The following is a 17,644-nucleotide window of genomic DNA, read 5'->3' as shown; positions in this document are numbered from 1 at the left end:
CTTTTGCCGGCGCGTTTCGTTGCGCCGGCAAAAGTGAAAAAACGCGCCGGCAAAAGTCGAGATAATTAAAACGACATCGTTTTACTTTAGGGTTTACTTAAACACTTTTGCCGGCGCAGTTTTAGACTTTTGCCGGCGCAACGAAACGCGCCGGAAAAAGTCTTAACGATATATCTCAGCCGCAGCCTCCTTCTTCCCCATTTCTGTTCTGTGTTTGTGAAAGCAAAGCTCTCTCTCTCTCCTCTGTGATAGTCTCCGACCACCGGTGTCCCATAATCCCACGCCGTGGCTCAAGTTATATATTGAAGCATCTCTCAAGGTTAGTAAAATGAGAAATTTTTTAACATTTTTGGATTTTTTTCTCAATATTATGTTTTGTAATTGTATTTTTTTTTTGTTATTCTCTCCCTATGAACAGGTGTGTTGTAACTCTCTCGGTGAAACAAATGCAAAGGTTAGTTTATATATATATATATATATTTATATATGTTTATATATATTTCGGTTTATATATATATATTTATATATGATTATATATATATATGTATATATTTATATATATTAGTTATATCCGAATATATATATGTATATATTTATATATATTAGTTTATATATATGTATATATTTATATATATTAGTTTATATATATGTATATATTTATATATATTAGTTATATCCGAATATATATATATATTAGTTATATCTGAATATATATATATATACTTAAATTTGTTTTTTTTTTTTATATATATATCTGTATATATGTTTGTATATGGATATATGTTTATGTATTTCTGTAAATGGGTGTGTATATATGTTTATTTAATGTTAAATTTTTGTAGAAATTGATTAATATAAATGTATGTGTGTGATATTTGTTATTATAATTATATTTTTCTGTTTATAAAATAAATAAATGTGTAGTTTTAAAAAAATGATATTAATAATGAAAAAGAAAATATAATTTTAGTATTTATTAAAAAAAATTTGATTTGAGAATGTATATTTTTTTAATTTTAATGCTTAATATGTATATTAAAAAATAGATTAGATTGTGTATATTAAAAAAAAATATATATTATATTTTTTATATTAAATATTATTTGTTTATAAATATTTACTAAATAAATTGTTTTGATGTTACTGATATAGAAAGATTTGATATATGTTATTAATCTTGGTTTATGTTGTGCATGTTATGAGAATGTTCTGTATATTGCTCTGGGACTATTCTGGTTATATATGTGTTTAATTTGTAGGTTTTTAAATTTTTGGGATAGTTTGAAATATAGTCGTTATGCTGCCCAATTTTTGTTGGAGTTAGTAAAATTAATAAAAGTTTAATAATTAATTAAATAAATATTTAAGTATAATTAAAAATTCATCAAAAAAATAATTTTTAACTATAATTTAAATAAAATAAAATTACCAATCATAATAATTAATAATTAATAATTAATTTTAACATTAATATTAGATGTTTTGTAATTGAAAAAGTTAAAAATATAAATGATTTAATAAAATATAAATATAATAAAATTATTATTGATTAAGTAAATAATCCAATACAAATTAAAGAATTTAATAAAAAATTACAAAATGGAGATTAATGTATAATTAAATTAATTTTAAATTAAAAGTAATAAATAAGTAAATGTTAAAGTAGACTAGTCAACGGACACGTGGCAGTACATGATTGATAAAATTTGTTATTATTCTTAAAATATTTTTTAATTTAACAAAAAAATAAAATTTACATTTTTTAAAAAAAAATTCAAAATTTTTTTCAACTTAAGATTAAGTATGAAAAATACATTTTTTTTAAAATTTAATTTTATATTGTTAATATCCTCAAAATTTTTAATTTATTATTATTAAAATCTTCCTATTTATCATTTTGTCTACTTGTTTTCAATTAAAGATTAAGTAATTTTGTTTAAAATCTAAGCAATAATTTAAGATTAAATATTTTTTTTACTTAATCCTAAATAATTGATTAAAAGCAGCAAATTTGATTTTTTTTTTGTAAAAAATGAAAAAAAAAATTATTTTTTGTTACCTTTAAATTGGAAAACAATAAATTGGATTTTTTAAAAAAAATAAAAAATATAAAATGTTTTTTTTTATGAAAAATTATTTAAAATAATAATAATAATAATAATGTGTACCAATCATGTGGTGTCACGTGTCATTTAAGTGTTAGTAAGTTGTAAGTTTGAGTAATTTAGCCAGAAATATCTCTATAAATAATTATTTTTGCCAGAGATAGGATATTATTATCAGTTAGTGATAATTAGGGAGACAAACAGTCATGAAATACTTTGACTATCATTTCCCTTATTTTAAGACAATTATTAATATTTTCTTAATTATTTCGCTTAAAGATGGCAAGCGACAGAAGCTGGATGAGTGCGAGGAATCGTTGGTCTCTGGAGTATAGAAATGGTGTTAAGGAGTTCTTCGATATCGCCAAAAATCAGTTGAACGATCGGGGTTTGGTTCGCTGTCCGTGCAAGAAATGTGGGAATGTTAAGTTCCAGCCTATAAATGCAATTTCGATGCATTTATTCAACAATGGCATCGTACAGTCCTACAAAGTGTGGCATTACCATGGAGAGGCGCTGCCGTCGCCACCAGCTGTGGTACGAGATCATGATAGAGATGAGATAGCGGATATCCTGGAGGATGTTTACGCTGAAGATGACGTTCCCCATGGAAACTATAATGATCCTCCCCAAGATGATCCTCAACATCGCGACAAGTATGACAATTTATTTAAGGAGATGTCAAGTGAACTGTACCCGGGTTGCCGAAAGTATTCCGCGTTGAACTTCTTGGTGAAGCTGATGCATCTCAAAGTAATTAACAAGTGCAGCAATCATTACTTTGATGGTTTGCTGGAATTGTTAGTCGACGCTATGCCTGACGGAACAATTTTACCTAAGTCTAACTATGAGGCGAAGGCAAAGTTGCGGAGTATTGGATTGGGATATGAGTCCATCGATGCTTGCAAGCATGACTGTGCACTGTTTTGGAAGGAGAATGCGAATTTGGAATTCTGTCCGGTTTGTGGTGAGTGTCGCTGGCAAGATAATCGTGGGAACGGGAAGAAAGTGGCCCATAAGGTCATGCGGTACTTTCCGTTGACGCCGAGATTGAAAAGGCTGTACAGTTCCAGATATACTGCAGAGGATATGAGATGGCACTATTCTAAAAGGCCAAGGGAAGATGGTGTGATGAGGCACCCCGCTGACAGTAAGGCGTGGAAGCACCTTGATGAGTTGTACCCATCTTTCGCAGCCGAACCTCGAAATGTTAGGCTTGGGTTGGCTACAGATGGTTTCAATCCTTTTGGGAACATGAGCAACTCTTACAGCATGTGGCCTGTAATACTTGTCCCATACAACTTGCCGCCGTGGAAGTGCATGAAACCACAGTCATTAATGTTGTCTATTCTTATTCCAGGTCCTTCTTCACCTGGAAAAGATATCGATGTCTATATGAGACCTTTGGTTGACGAGTTGAAGGAGTTATGGATGAATGGTGTCGAGACAAGAGATGCATACAATAGTACATTGTTCAATATGCGTGCAGCAGTCTTGTGGACCATTAACGACTACCCAGCTTATGCTATGATGTCTGGGTGGAGCACAAAAGGGTACAAGGCGTGTCCCACATGCAATGAAGAAACTCCCTCTGTAGGGATTAGAAGTAAAATTGCATACATTGGCCATAGGAGATTTCTTGATATGGATCATGAATGGAGGAGCAAACGAGCACTATTCGACGGTAACAGGGAACTCAGGCCACCACCGAAACATTACTCCGGTGATGATGTTTTGAAGCAATTAGAGAATTTGCTGATTAGACATCCTGGGAAACACAAAGAATTTGGTGGTGTGAAACGCAAAAGGGCTCCGATTGAACTTAATTGGTCGAAGAAGAGCATATTTTTCGAGCTTGATTATTGGAAGGAGTTATTGTTGAGGCATAATTTGGACGTAATGCACATTGAGAAGAATGTTTGCGACAGTGTCTTGGGAACTTTGTTGAACTTAGAGGGAAAATCTAAAGACACTGACAAGGCAAGACTTGATCTAGCAGACATGAAAATTAGGGAAAAACTCCACCTCCGCAAAGAGGGAAACAAGTGGAAGAAACCGCACGCCAGTTACACCCTCAGTGTCCCGGAGCGTCGAGTTTTCTGTGAATTTGTGAAGTCAGTTGAATTCCCGGACGGTTTTGCTGCAAACCTTTCGAAGAATGTCAATGTCAATGATGGCAAGATAACTGGGTTGAAATCACATGATTGCCACGTGTTGTTTCAGCCGTTGTTGCCCGCCGCACTTAGGTCGTTTTTGGTTCCGGAAGTTCGGAAGCCAATTATTGAGTTGTGCGGTTTTTTCAAAAAACTTTGTGCACGGACTTTGAATGTGAAAGACCTTGAGAAGATGGAGACAGACATTATCACCATTTTATGCAAGTTGGAAATGATATTTCCTCCAGCATTTTTCGATATTATGGTGCATTTGGTTTTGCACCTTCCGAAAGAGGCAATTCTTGGCGGTCCCGTGCACTTTAGGTGGATGTATCCCATTGAACGTTCGATGGGAGTTTATAAACAATATGTAAGAAATCGTGCACGTCTCGAAGGTTCAATCGCAGAAGCTTACGTGGTGAACGAGGCTTTAACCTTTTGCTCAATGTACCTGCGGGGGGTTGAGACTCGATTCAATCGACCTGAGAGGAATGACGATCGCGTTGAATCCCAACCAAATCGGGAATATTCTATTTATAAGGCTGTTGGTCGTCCATTTGGTAAGAAATCAAATATGCTCCTCAATCCGCAGTTAAAGCAAAAGGCTGAGTGGTATATCTTGAACAATTGTGCCGAAATTAAGGAGTACCTTAGGTGTGTTTTCTAGTATTTTTTCAATAATGATGTTTGGTTTATATACCGAGTAAATGCCAAAATCATAGTTTTTTTGTTCATTTGTAGTGAGCATATGGATGAATTAAGAAGACGGGGGGGCTTGAATCTTGAAGTTCAACAAAAAACTGATTTTCCTCAGTGGTTCAAAGAAAGAGTATGTATATTAGTCAATTCTTTTCTGAAACCCCAATTAGTCAATCCAAAACTAACTTTCAATGTTAATGTTGATAGGTGAACGGTTTGCATGAGTCAACACCTACTGAAGTGAATAATGAATTGTATGCTCTCGCAAACAAATCAAGCGGCACCGTGTATTCATATCCAGGGATGATAGTGAATGGTGTGAAATTTGTGACTCGTGGTCGTGATATGAAGCTTAAAACACAAAATTGCGGTGTAATGGTGCCAAGTGAGGAAGGAGTGAACTACTATGGAGTTTTGGAAGAAGTAATTGAATTGTCCTACTTGATGGGTTACAGTGTTGTCCTATTCAAGTGTAGATGGTTCAATACAAGTAGAATTAAAGTGGAATCCAATTTTACGAGCGTATATGTGAAAGAAGAATGTTATAAAGATGATCCTTTCGTTCTCGCATCTCAAGCGAAGTTGGTGTATTATCTTCGAGATGTGAAAAATGGGGATGATTGGAGGCTCGTTAATGAATACATTCCAAGGAATGTATGGGATTTCACAAATTCCGATGTTGATGATACTGAGACCACAAATGATATACCAATATTGCAAGAAGTTAATTCTTCTTCATTTCAGTTGTGGGTAGAACTTCCAATTTTTGATAATCTTCAGTATGATCGGGTTGATGTCAATGCCACTGAAGTGCACAACGTTGATGATTTGGTTGGCGAAGGTTCAGATGAATTTGTTGCCGATGATGAAGTTGAATTTGAAGACGACACGTTGGTCGAGTATGAAGACGATGAGGATGACGATAATGTTCTAGTCGATAGTGATAGTGATAGTGATGTTCGTAATGATGTTGTAGTTAGTGATGATGAGGACAGTGATATGTAATTTAAACAAGTGTATGTAACTTTTTATTTAATTCAATGAAAAGTTTATTTATTATCATTAATTAATGATAGTATCAGATATAGGTACACATGCACCTATTGGATGCTTTGGGGATAGTCAATGTATTCATGTATTGGTACTCATTTTTTCAATATATTTGATGAAATATGTTGAAAAAATGGGTAGTCGCACATGTCTGCTTACTATCTCCAAGGGATCTATTAGGTCGGAATAGGGTAGGTTGGGAAAGACAATAAGTAATAAAATGTTAATTCAATAACAAAAAATAATAGTGATGCACCTAGTGGATGCCTTGGGGATAGACAATGTATTCATGTACTGCTACTCATTTTTTCAATATATTTGATGAAATATGTTGAAAAAATGGGTAGTCGCACATGTCTGCTTACTATCTCCAAGGGATCTACTAGGTCGGAATATGGTAGGTTGGGAAAGACAATAAGTAATAAAATGTTAATTCAATAACAAAAAATAATAGCGATGCACCTAGTGGATGCCTTGGGGATAGTCAATGTATTCATGTACTGGTACTCATTTTTTCAATATATTTGATGAAATATGTTGAAAAAATGGGTAGTCGCACATGTCTGCTTACTATCTCCAAGGGATCTATTAGGTCGGAATAGGGTAGGTTGGGAAAGACAATAAGTAATAAAATGTTAATTCAATAACAAAAAATAATAGTGATGCACCTAGTGGATGCCTTGGGGATAGACAATGTATTCATGTACTGCTACTCATTTTTTCAAAATGTTTGATGAAATATTTTGAAAAAGTGTGTAGTCGCACATGTCTGCTTACTATCTCCAAGGGATCTACTAGGTCGGAATAGGGTAGGTTAGGAAAGACAATAAGTAATAAAATGTTAATTCAATAACAAAAAATAATAGTGATGCACCTAGTGGATGTCTTGGGGATAGACAATGTATTCATGTACTGCTCCTCATTTTTTTAAAATGTTTGATAAACATTTTAAAAAACTGAGGAGAAGTACATGACTTCTTACTATCTCCAAGGGATCCACTAGGTCGGAATAGGGTAGGTTTGGAAATACCATAATGAATAAATGTTAATTTTATAACAAAAAACAATAGACATACATAATTTGAATTAGTTAATTAATGAATATTTTAATGTAGAATGGCCGAAACAAGTAATGACACAGGTGGTGGCTCCAAGAGAGGCAGGGGAGCTTATTACGGTGCCAATATCGAGAAGGAGCTGGCCATCAAAAAAGTTACTCATTTGAAAGTAGAGTTTGATAAAGAAACTGGAAAAGCTATTCAAAAGTACGGCAAGTGGTTCAACAATTCTATGGCTCGTTATTTGCGTAGCACCGTACCCCCAACTACACTAGCTTAGGAACAAGTAAAACCAGCTGATATCGAAGTTATTCGAAAGAGACTATCTGTAAGCATTCTTTAAACCTTTAATAACTCATTATTAAATATTTTGTCTATCTTCAAAATATTTTAACAAATTCCAATTTTAATTGTGATTTTAGGAAAAATTCATTTATCCAGAAGACAATCCAGTAATCAACGATGCCATGGTAAGACAAATGCAAAAACATCTGACTGATTGGCGCCACACGATGAAGAAACACTGGGTATGTAACGACCCAAATTCACTAAGAAGGCTTAAGGGCCTTGATTAGTGTGCCGGGAGGCCATGATGAGAATTATGTGTGATGATTATGATTTTAAGCATGTTATATGACTATGTGAATTATATTATGTGATAATTATGATGTGTGAATCGTACCACGTGGGTGCTGTGATACTAGTGTGATGCACGTGCCGAGACGGTCCTAGAAAGCTAGATAGTGGTAACTGGTAATTTGGTAACCTGTGTAACTATTAGTAACTATAGAGAGTAACAAGTTTTATGGGGAAAGTGGTAGAATTGCAAAGCTGGTGAAAAGACAAGTGAACCCTTGAGGCTTAGTTAGAAAAGGATATTTGAGGAAGGTTAAAAAGGTCTTTTGGCAGTAATATAGAGTCTTTGGCTGAGGGAAAAAGATATGTACGATTTATTATGCTAAGTAAAGCTGAAGTTAAGCTTTTGGAAGGCTAGAAAGGGCAAGAAGGAAAGGGGGAATCAAGAACCTAGGAAGCAAGGTGGGAGAGGAGCTGAACTGAATTCTTTGAGGCTAAAGAAGGGCTTAAGGGGTGTGGAATCAAGCTTATATCAAGGTTTATACTGAGGTAAGGGATTGATCTCTGTTCTGTTAAGTTTTGAATTTGGTTTTGAAAGGAATTGAGAAATAGCCATGGTTTTTCTTGTGTGGGATTCAGCTGGTTTGTTAAGGTGGAACTTAGCTCAAGCTTGGATTGGAGGAAGCTCAAGTCGAATTTCTGTTTGAGGTAAGGGTATTAAGTGTATTTGCAATTTCATGGCTGTTGTGGTTTAAGGAATTAGGGGACTGGTTTGTGCTTTTCTTAACTTTCAGTTTAAGTATTAGAGTTTGAATTTAGGTGTAAATTCTGTGGATAAACGTGTAGATGAGTTGGGTTATAGTGTTTATAAGTTTTTGGTTGGTCTATGTGGGGTTTCAAACAGGTTTTGGGGCTTGGGTATGAAGTGGGGATGATTTGGAGTGAGTTAGGCTTGGGAAAAACGCGAAGGGAGACCCAGAAATCTGGGTCTGCGATGGTGTGCCGCGGCACGGCTTTTGCTTGCCACGGCCTAGGGGTCTCTGGAGGTGGGTGCCGCGGCACAAGGAATGTGGTGCCGCGGCACAAGGCAAATTTCAGGGTGTTATATTTTGCAATTTTTGGCCTTTGCTCTGGGGGTTCGGGGGATGTCTCCGGGGTGTTGTTCTAAGGTTTTGGGGGTTCCGAGAGTGTGGGTTAGGTACCGGGAAGGTAGTCTTGGATTGGTTAATGACAAAGAATATTATGTTTGTGTTGTGATTAGGACTTTGGAGAGGCTCGGGGTAGAGGACCGTGCTCGCGGCTTCGTGGCATCGGAAACCAGTGAATTGAAAGGTAAGAAAGCTGCACCTGAGTATGTGGTTAGGTTGGGACTAAGTGTTCCCTATGTTGGTATGTATTAGTATGTAAATGTGATTAACCATGTGGTCATGTGGGACTAAGTGTTCCCAATATTTGTATATCATGTCGTGAGATGGTGTTATTACGCCATGGGACATGCGATTACCGGCCTAAGGGTGTCGGAATCATTATTTGCGCACTGGGGCGCGGCTCAGCCACTGGGAGCTGAGGCATCTTGTTTATCACTGAGCTTGGTTAAGCTGGCCAGAGTCAGTGAGTATTACACTGGGGGCGGCTCTATTGAGCCGAAGACAGTGTGCCAAATAGAGGGTGCGACTAAGGGCGCGAACCCTGAATGTTATTTGATGGGTATGACAACCTATTGGTTATGAATGTGAATGTTGTGCTATGAACATAGTTGAATGACTGTCTGGACGACAACTGTTATTACTGATTGGATAAATGTATGTAATGTTGAATTCTTGGTTGAGCATTGTGAAATATTTGTTAAGTGTTGCTGAACTTACTATGTTATCATGCTTTCTTGCTGGGCCTTGGCTCACGGGTGCTACATGGTGCAGGTTAAGGCAAGGGCAGGTTGGACCAAGCCCGAGGTGGAGAGCTCCAAGGTGAAATGTACATAGCTAGCTGTTCGATCACCACGATCGAGGAGTGGACCAGGACAGGGACTACCTAACTGCTCGTTTTTGCCTTAGTATGGCCAGTCAGTGTATTTAAACTTTGTAACTTTTGTAAATGGCTTTTAAACTGTCATTTTTGGGATCCCATGCAAATAAACAATGCTTAGTAATGAAAATATAACTTTTGAGACCAAAACACTTTTAACCCTAGTTCCTCCACTGTTTCAGTAACACGATTTTACTTAAATAACTTGATTAGCAAGTCTGGCACCTTATAAACACACAGTGTAACGGTCTTGGCTATCCAGGGCGTTTCAACTTGGTATCAGAGCGTCCTAGGTTTATGGGTCCTGAAGACTAGCTGGATATGTACATTCGCCGCGGGAGACAAGCTCAACTCAGGGTTTGGTAATTGTGTATGCATGATGATGTGCTTAAATGATTTGAGTAAGATATGATTGTTGATATCTGTTTGATGAATAGGGAGCATGAGATACTGATGGGGCCTGGCCCTTGACTGCTGTGTGGTGCTATTTAGGCATGTTGATTAGTATTGCTCTTGCATGTGGTTGAATATATGGATAATGGAGATATAGGGATTGCAAGTTATTATATGTTAAATTGAACTTATAAGATATACCCGTTTGTTGGCATGGAGGGCATAAAAGGTATGAACGCATCTAGTGATAAAGAGATTTGATAATTTATGCATAATATGGGTGTTTAATATGTTTTATGTGTGTTTGATTGTTATGATTGTTTGGATCTGCCCTTGAGTTGGTTTTTGGTATAAACGTCAGGGCTGAGAAGTTTAGTCGATGAAGACAGATTAATTCAGGGTGTATGTATTGAGAATGGTCAATTGGATTCAGTTTTTGTTTTGGTAGGGATAGAAGATGACAGTTGGGGGTTGGAATCCTCCACCTTCCCTTGAGATTCGCAGCAGGTGTTTGTTGATTTATGAGTCAGGCTGTGAGGTCTGATGGAATTTATTGGATGGATGAAAAAGGCAAGTTACTGAGGAGGAACAGACAAGAATTATTGTACGGAAGTCTTATCCTCTAGTTTCGAGGAAGGTTTGGGTTTGTTCAGGAATCAATTAGTGAATGGGTGTGGCTAACCCCGTTCTTAGTGATATGAGAAGGATAAATTGGGATAAGTAACCTTACTAGGCAATTGTGGTAAAAGGGTGTCAAAAGTGGCAAGATAGCGATAATACATATTGCTGAGTTTGGTGGGTTGGTCGGTCCACTTTGGATTACGATACAAATGGATGAAGCCGAGGATGATAAGTCATTTGTGAGTTAAACTCTGAGTTGGTTGTCTGTGCTTGGGCAGTAGAGAGAGAGGGCCTCATTATCTATGGTGAAGGGAATACATGTGATGATATTTTCGTTCGTCGAAATATAGTAAGTGTGGCTACTCAGTGATTGGAAGAATGAGAACCTTTGGTGGTTTTATGGTTCCTGGTTTGGACAGGAAAGGGGTTCAGTGCACAGGTTAGCCATTGAGGCAGGGAAGACTGGGATACTTTACTCATTTAAAGCCCAAGGTTAGTTTCTCAGAAGTGACCAGTGGATTGGATAGCCTTTGCTTTGGTTGGGAAGAGAGCTGAAAGGAGTTGGTGTTGTGCATCTATTAGGAAGGATTCAGATGGGTATATGTTGAGGGAAGTTAATATGTTATATTAGGGACAACTTTGGATAGTCATGAGTATTTCTTGAAGTATATTGATGGGACTGAATGGGAATTAGATTAGTCAGTAGGGAAGTAGATAAGAATGCAGTTTTCGGCCACAGCTTGGAACTTGGGTATGGAAGGAGTTGGTATCAGGGACGCAATGAGGAGTGATATTAGGTTGGCTTAAGGAATTATTGAGTTGCCTGGAAAAGTATGCGACTTTTAAGTGAATTGGGTAGAGTATTGTGTCGTGGGACTCGTGGATATTGCCTGCTAGGGATGAAGAGTTTAAATGCCTCGTTACAAGACAGGACGGTGTCTTTAGGAGTTGATTATCGGTCTGGTTATTACTAGACAAGGATCAAGGAAAGAGACATCTTAGGGAATTGTTACTTGTACCGAGAGGGGTGTGATGCATTACTAGTAAGGATTTCTAGTTGTTTGTACTTTAATGACATGAGTAAGTCTGATGAGCAGAGAACAAGAAATGACATGGATGGTTTGCATTCAGGATTCACTAGTGACTAGTTGAATTACTCCCCAGTTAGAAGTGGAATGTGAACGACTACTATACTGATGATATCACGACTGAAGCAGTAGGGTTAGAGAGGTAAAGTTTCAGAGGGTAGTAACTTCATTCTTCAAAGGTATTCCAGGTTAAGTACAGGAAGGGAGGAGATCAGGTACGGAGAGAGTTGATCAGAAGCACACTAAGACCGATGAATGTATCAGCTACTACTTGAAGTATCCTTGAGGACAGTTACAACGTGAGGGTTTTGAACATGAAGAGTCGGTCAAGCAGGGGGAACGGTGATGGATTGTAAGAAAGGGGCGGTAACTCTTGAGTTTAAAAAGGGGAAATCCTTGCAGTGGCTGGCGTTTATATTTGGAGTGTGAGGTCTACTGCAAGGGAAATGATTAGAGCCTTAGTTGATGTGATGGACACTACTTGAGTTATATCAGTGGGACAAGACAGACTGGGTTGGTTTGTGGGTTTCCAGATAAGTTTCCAAGGAATTCATCAGGGAGTTCGTCTGCGTAAAGAGATGGATTGGGGATAAGACTGGTGTCAGGGATGGAATTAGATCTAAGATGTTGTATTGAATGGTTTTAACAAAACGGTGAGAGTTAAGGTCTTAATTGTTGAGTAGGATGACATACTTCAGGAAGGATCTTTGATCTGGTTATTACCAGCTAGAGATCAGAAATAGTTAAGGATCTTTGATCTGGTTATTACCAGCTAAAGATCAGGTGCAATTAGGGATCTTCGACCTGGTTATTACCAATTGGAGAACAGGGAAGAGGATAAGTAGGAGGTTGCTATTATGTTGGATAAGGGCACTGAGGATGCTAGGTTATGTGTTGAGGGTTTGGTCAGTGCCAAACTGTTTTTTTTTTGTGAAATAGGTGAAAAGAGTATTCAAAGATTATCTGAATTGGACTTGTAATTGTCTTGATCGACAGCATAGTGATGTATTCTGGTTAGAGCTTTGTTAAGGTTGAAGAATGCCTTGGAAGTAAGAGTTTCCCTAGGTAAGCATAATGGTACCGGTAGTTGGGTGAGATTCACGTCTTCTTACAGATTAGAATCAATTGTTGTGTTGCTATGATACCTCAAGACAGGAGGAAGTGATGATCTATGCATGGTGTTGGTTAAAGGATCCGACTGGAACTAGAATGGAGTATCTAGTAGGCTTAATAGCCAGTGGATACCTGGAATTATTATCGTATACAGGAACAAGAATGACAGTTAAGGAAAACCCAAATGAAAGGAATTAAAAGCAAGCCTTAATTGAATTAGCAAAGGGTTCTACAGTGTTATGTATAAGTTTATAGTGATATAAGGACCAAATTTGGACTCTGGTGGACATCGAAATTACATGGAAATTCTGGATGAATCTCGTACCACTCTCTTGGTCCTTTCATCCAGATATTGGAAAAAAGATACAATAACTTGAAGGTTTTGTATTAGAGGCCTAGATGGAGAGGAATATAATGAATGAGGAACAAAATTCTTATTCCGATAGCCGTTTGTCATAGGCATCGCAACCTTTGAGTATGTTATAATGGGAATAAGGAAAAATGGTGATAGGTATTGCAGAGAGGTTGTCAAGATGGTGGGGTCATCATGGAGCAGCGTCTGGGGAGAACTTTCTTTTATCAGTAAGAATAATTTATACAGCTGACCAGTACTCAGAACTTTAAGCGAGATGGGTGGTAAGCCTCCATGGAATTCAGAGTTAATTTCATTGAACAAGGATTTTATATTATTCTCAGGTCTTGGGAGGATTAATAAAGGTAATGAATAGATAGACAGAATCTGACGAGTTTTATTATTTTCAGACTGATGGTAAATCAGAGAGAAAGGGAGTTATTTAGTTATTGGAAGAACACTTGATAAAATGGAATATAAGAAGGATTGTATATCATCCCTTCGTTGGAATGAGATAAGTGATAGGTTGTGTCTGGATCTGGAGGTAGTTCAGGGGATCATTGAGATTATTAAAAGATTAGAGCATGAAACTCACTTTTCAAAGTAGTTGGAAAAGCTTTATTGAATTGGGAAACAGGAGTATGGAGTTTCGAGTAGAAGATGGTAGCTCTCGTGGGATGTCACCAGAGATAGAGAGGTGAAGAGCTAGATGGACCCCAGGGTATTAAAGTTGTTTGGATTCGGTAAGGGATCAGTGAGGTCGTTTTTAAGTTGACTACATCTTTGGGCACCGTTAGCTATATGCAGTGGATTTTGTATTCCATGTTAGGGACATGGATTGGAGAAACTCATGTGTTGATTGATAAGGATCTACAGATTAAGATGAAGATATTCCATGTGGGGTGACCGGTTTAAGCATAAAATTGAAAGACTGAGGTTTTGAGGAATAAGATTATACCTTGAGTTAAGGTAACACACCAGAAAAGGTAGGGTCAAGGAGTGACCGGGATAGCTGGAATCAGTTGTGCGGAATTTGTGTCCTGAATTGCTCAGGTGAATTTCGAGGACGAAATTCTCATTAGGAGGGGATAGTTGTAACGACCCAAATTCACTAAGAAGGCTTAAGGGCCTTGATTAGTGTGCCGGGAGGCCATGATGAGAATTATGTGTGATGATTATGATTTTAAGCATGTTATATGACTATGTGAATTATATTATGTGATAATTATGATGTGTGAATCGTACCACGTGGGTGCTGTGATACTAGTGTGATGCACGTGCCGAGACGGTCCTAGAAAGCTAGATAGTGGTAACTGGTAATTTGGTAACCTGTGTAACTATTAGTAACTATAGAGAGTAACAAGTTTTATGGGGAAAGTGGTAGAATTGCAAAGCTGGTGAAAAGACAAGTGAACCCTTGAGGCTTAGTTAGAAAAGGATATTTGAGGAAGGTTAAAAAGGTCTTTTGGCAGTAATATAGAGTCTTTGGCTGAGGGAAAAAGATATGTACGATTTATTATGCTAAGTAAAGCTGAAGTTAAGCTTTTGGAAGGCTAGAAAGGGCAAGAAGGAAAGGGGGAATCAAGAACCTAGGAAGCAAGGTGGGAGAGGAGCTGAACTGAATTCTTTGAGGCTAAAGAAGGGCTTAAGGGGTGTGGAATCAAGCTTATATCAAGGTTTATACTGAGGTAAGGGATTGATCTCTGTTCTGTTAAGTTTTGAATTTGGTTTTGAAAGGAATTGAGAAATAGCCATGGTTTTTCTTGTGTGGGATTCAGCTGGTTTGTTAAGGTGGAACTTAGCTCAAGCTTGGATTGGAGGAAGCTCAAGTCGAATTTCTGTTTGAGGTAAGGGTATTAAGTGTATTTGCAATTTCATGGCTGTTGTGGTTTAAGGAATTAGGGGACTGGTTTGTGCTTTTCTTAACTTTCAGTTTAAGTATTAGAGTTTGAATTTAGGTGTAAATTCTGTGGATAAACGTGTAGATGAGTTGGGTTATAGTGTTTATAAGTTTTTGGTTGGTCTATGTGGGGTTTCAAACAGGTTTTGGGGCTTGGGTATGAAGTGGGGATGATTTGGAGTGAGTTAGGCTTGGGAAAAACGCGAAGGGAGACCCAGAAATCTGGGTCTGCGATGGTGTGCCGCGGCACGGCTTTTGCTTGCCGCAGCCTAGGGGTCTCTGGAGGTGGGTGCCGCGGCACAAGGAATGTGGTGCCGCGGCACAAGGCAAATTTCAGGGTGTTATATTTTGCAATTTTTGGCCTTTGCTCTGGGGGTTCGGGGGATGTCTCCGGGGTGTTGTTCTAAGGTTTTGGGGGTTCCGAGAGTGTGGGTTAGGTACCGGGAAGGTAGTCTTGGATTGGTTAATGACAAAGAATATTATGTTTGTGTTGTGATTAGGACTTTGGAGAGGCTCCGGGTAGAGGACCGTGCTCGCGGCTTCGTGGCATCGGAAACCAGTGAATTGAAAGGTAAGAAAGCTGCACCTGAGTATGTGGTTAGGTTGGGACTAAGTGTTCCCTATGTTGGTATGTATTAGTATGTAAATGTGATTAACCATGTGGTCATGATGGGACTAAGTGTTCCCAATATTTGTATATCATGTCGTGAGATGGTGTTATTACGCCATGGGACATGCGATTACCGGCCTAAGGGTGTCGGAATCATTATTTGCGCACTGGGGCGCGGCTCAGCCACTGGGAGCTGAGGCAGCTTGTTTATCACTGAGCTTGGTTAAGCTGGCCAGAGTCAGTGAGTATTACACTGGGGGCGGCTCTATTGAGCCGAAGACAGTGTGCCAAATAGAGGGTGCGACTAAGGGCGCGAACCCTGAATGTTATTTGATGGGTATGACAACCTATTGGTTATGAATGTGAATGTTGTACTATGAACATAGTTGAATGACTGTCTGGACGACAACTGTTATTACTGATTGGATAAATGTATGTAATGTTGAATTCTTGGTTGAGCATTGTGAAATATTTGTTAAGTGTTGCTGAACTTACTATGTTATCATGCTTTCTTGCTGGGCCTTGGCTCACGGGTGCTACATGGTGCAGGTTAAGGCAAGGGCAGGTTGGACCAAGCCCGAGGTGGAGAGCTCCAAGGTGAAATGTACATAGCTAGCTGTTCGATCACCACGATCGAGGAGTGGACCAGGACAGGGACTACCTAACTGCTCGTTTTTGCCTTAGTATGGCCAGTCAGTGTATTTAAACTTTGTAACTTTTGTAAATGGCTTTTAAACTGTCATTTTTGGGATCCCATGCAAATAAACAATGCTTAGTAATGAAAATATAACTTTTGAGACCAAAACACTTTTAACCCTAGTTCCTCCACTGTTTCAGTAACACGATTTTACTTAAATAACTTGATTAGCAAGTCTGGCACCTTATAAACACACAGTGTAACGGTCTTGGCTATCCAGGGCGTTTCAGGGTAGATGTTGGAGGAGAGGTGGACAATGAGAGAGCGAAGTCAAAACCTTTTGTGTCGATCACTTCTTCTGATTGGGCAGTTCTGTGTGATTTTTGGGTTTCTGATTCTCACCAGGTATGTCGTACATTTTACATTAATTTTTAATTATAAAATTACAATTTAGATTAATGAGTACTGTTTTCTTTTTGAAGCGTATATCGAAGAAAAATAAAGAAGCTCGAGCTAAAATGACCATACCAGGAGGACACGGTTCCAAATCCATCGTTGCCCATGTTTATGATCACGTAAATTATAATAACTTATATCCTTACATTTACGAAAATATTATAAATGTCACAATGTTTAAATAATTTGCTTTTTTAGATGGACCCATCTACTGGCCAGCTCCCGAGCATGATCAACACATTCGAGCACCTGCACAAGAAGAAGGATAAGTGGATTAGTGATGCAGCGGCGACAAAACATGTAAGTTGCATAACCTTAACTAATTTATGATCATTTAACTTTAAAAAAGTTTAGTAAATAATTAATAAATATTAATTATTAATTGTTGTTGTCAATTAGTAATTATTTATTAATTATTAATTAAATTTTTAACAATGAAATCTTTATAATCTATGTGCCAATATTTTTATGATTAATGATTGTGGACTAAGATAAAAAAAAAGAATGTAACTAATGTTGTCCCCGTATCAGGGAGCTTGCGGGCTAAAGTAAATTTGGTCATGAAAATCCATTTCTGACTGAAAAACATGCAAATGTAGTTGATGTATATGTTTGGAGACGTAAATTCCCCATTAATGGAATTAACTGTACCTACCGTATATATCAACAACATTTTCATGATTTTCAATCAGAAATGGATTTTCATGACCAAATTTACTTTAGCCCACTTGCTCCCTGATACGGGAACAAAATTAATTACATTCTTTTTCAATCACTGGTCTGCAGTCATTAATGATAGGATGTTGGC

General features: G+C 37.6%; 1 protein-coding gene across 1 annotated transcript in view; it reads left to right on the top strand.

Annotated features, from left to right (window-relative positions):
* Window positions 1-4,733: 4,733 nt before the first annotated feature.
* The window catches only part of LOC133795763 (uncharacterized), a 51,913-nt gene continuing 39,002 nt past the window's right edge, over window positions 4,734-17,644 (top strand). Inside the window, exons 1-3 of the mRNA XM_062233218.1 lie at window positions 4,734-4,912; window positions 5,000-5,087; window positions 5,165-5,368. Coding sequence (XP_062089202.1) covers window positions 4,833-4,912; window positions 5,000-5,087; window positions 5,165-5,368 — 372 coding nt within the window. The 5' untranslated portion in view covers window positions 4,734-4,832. The remainder of the gene's footprint in view (window positions 4,913-4,999; window positions 5,088-5,164; window positions 5,369-17,644) is intronic.

Source organism: Humulus lupulus, chromosome 8 (assembly GCF_963169125.1).
Source record: "Humulus lupulus chromosome 8, drHumLupu1.1, whole genome shotgun sequence".
NCBI lineage: Eukaryota > Viridiplantae > Streptophyta > Magnoliopsida > Rosales > Cannabaceae > Humulus > Humulus lupulus.
The sequence above is the reverse complement of the archived record's forward strand: the minus strand, read 5'-3'. Positions and strand labels throughout refer to the sequence as shown.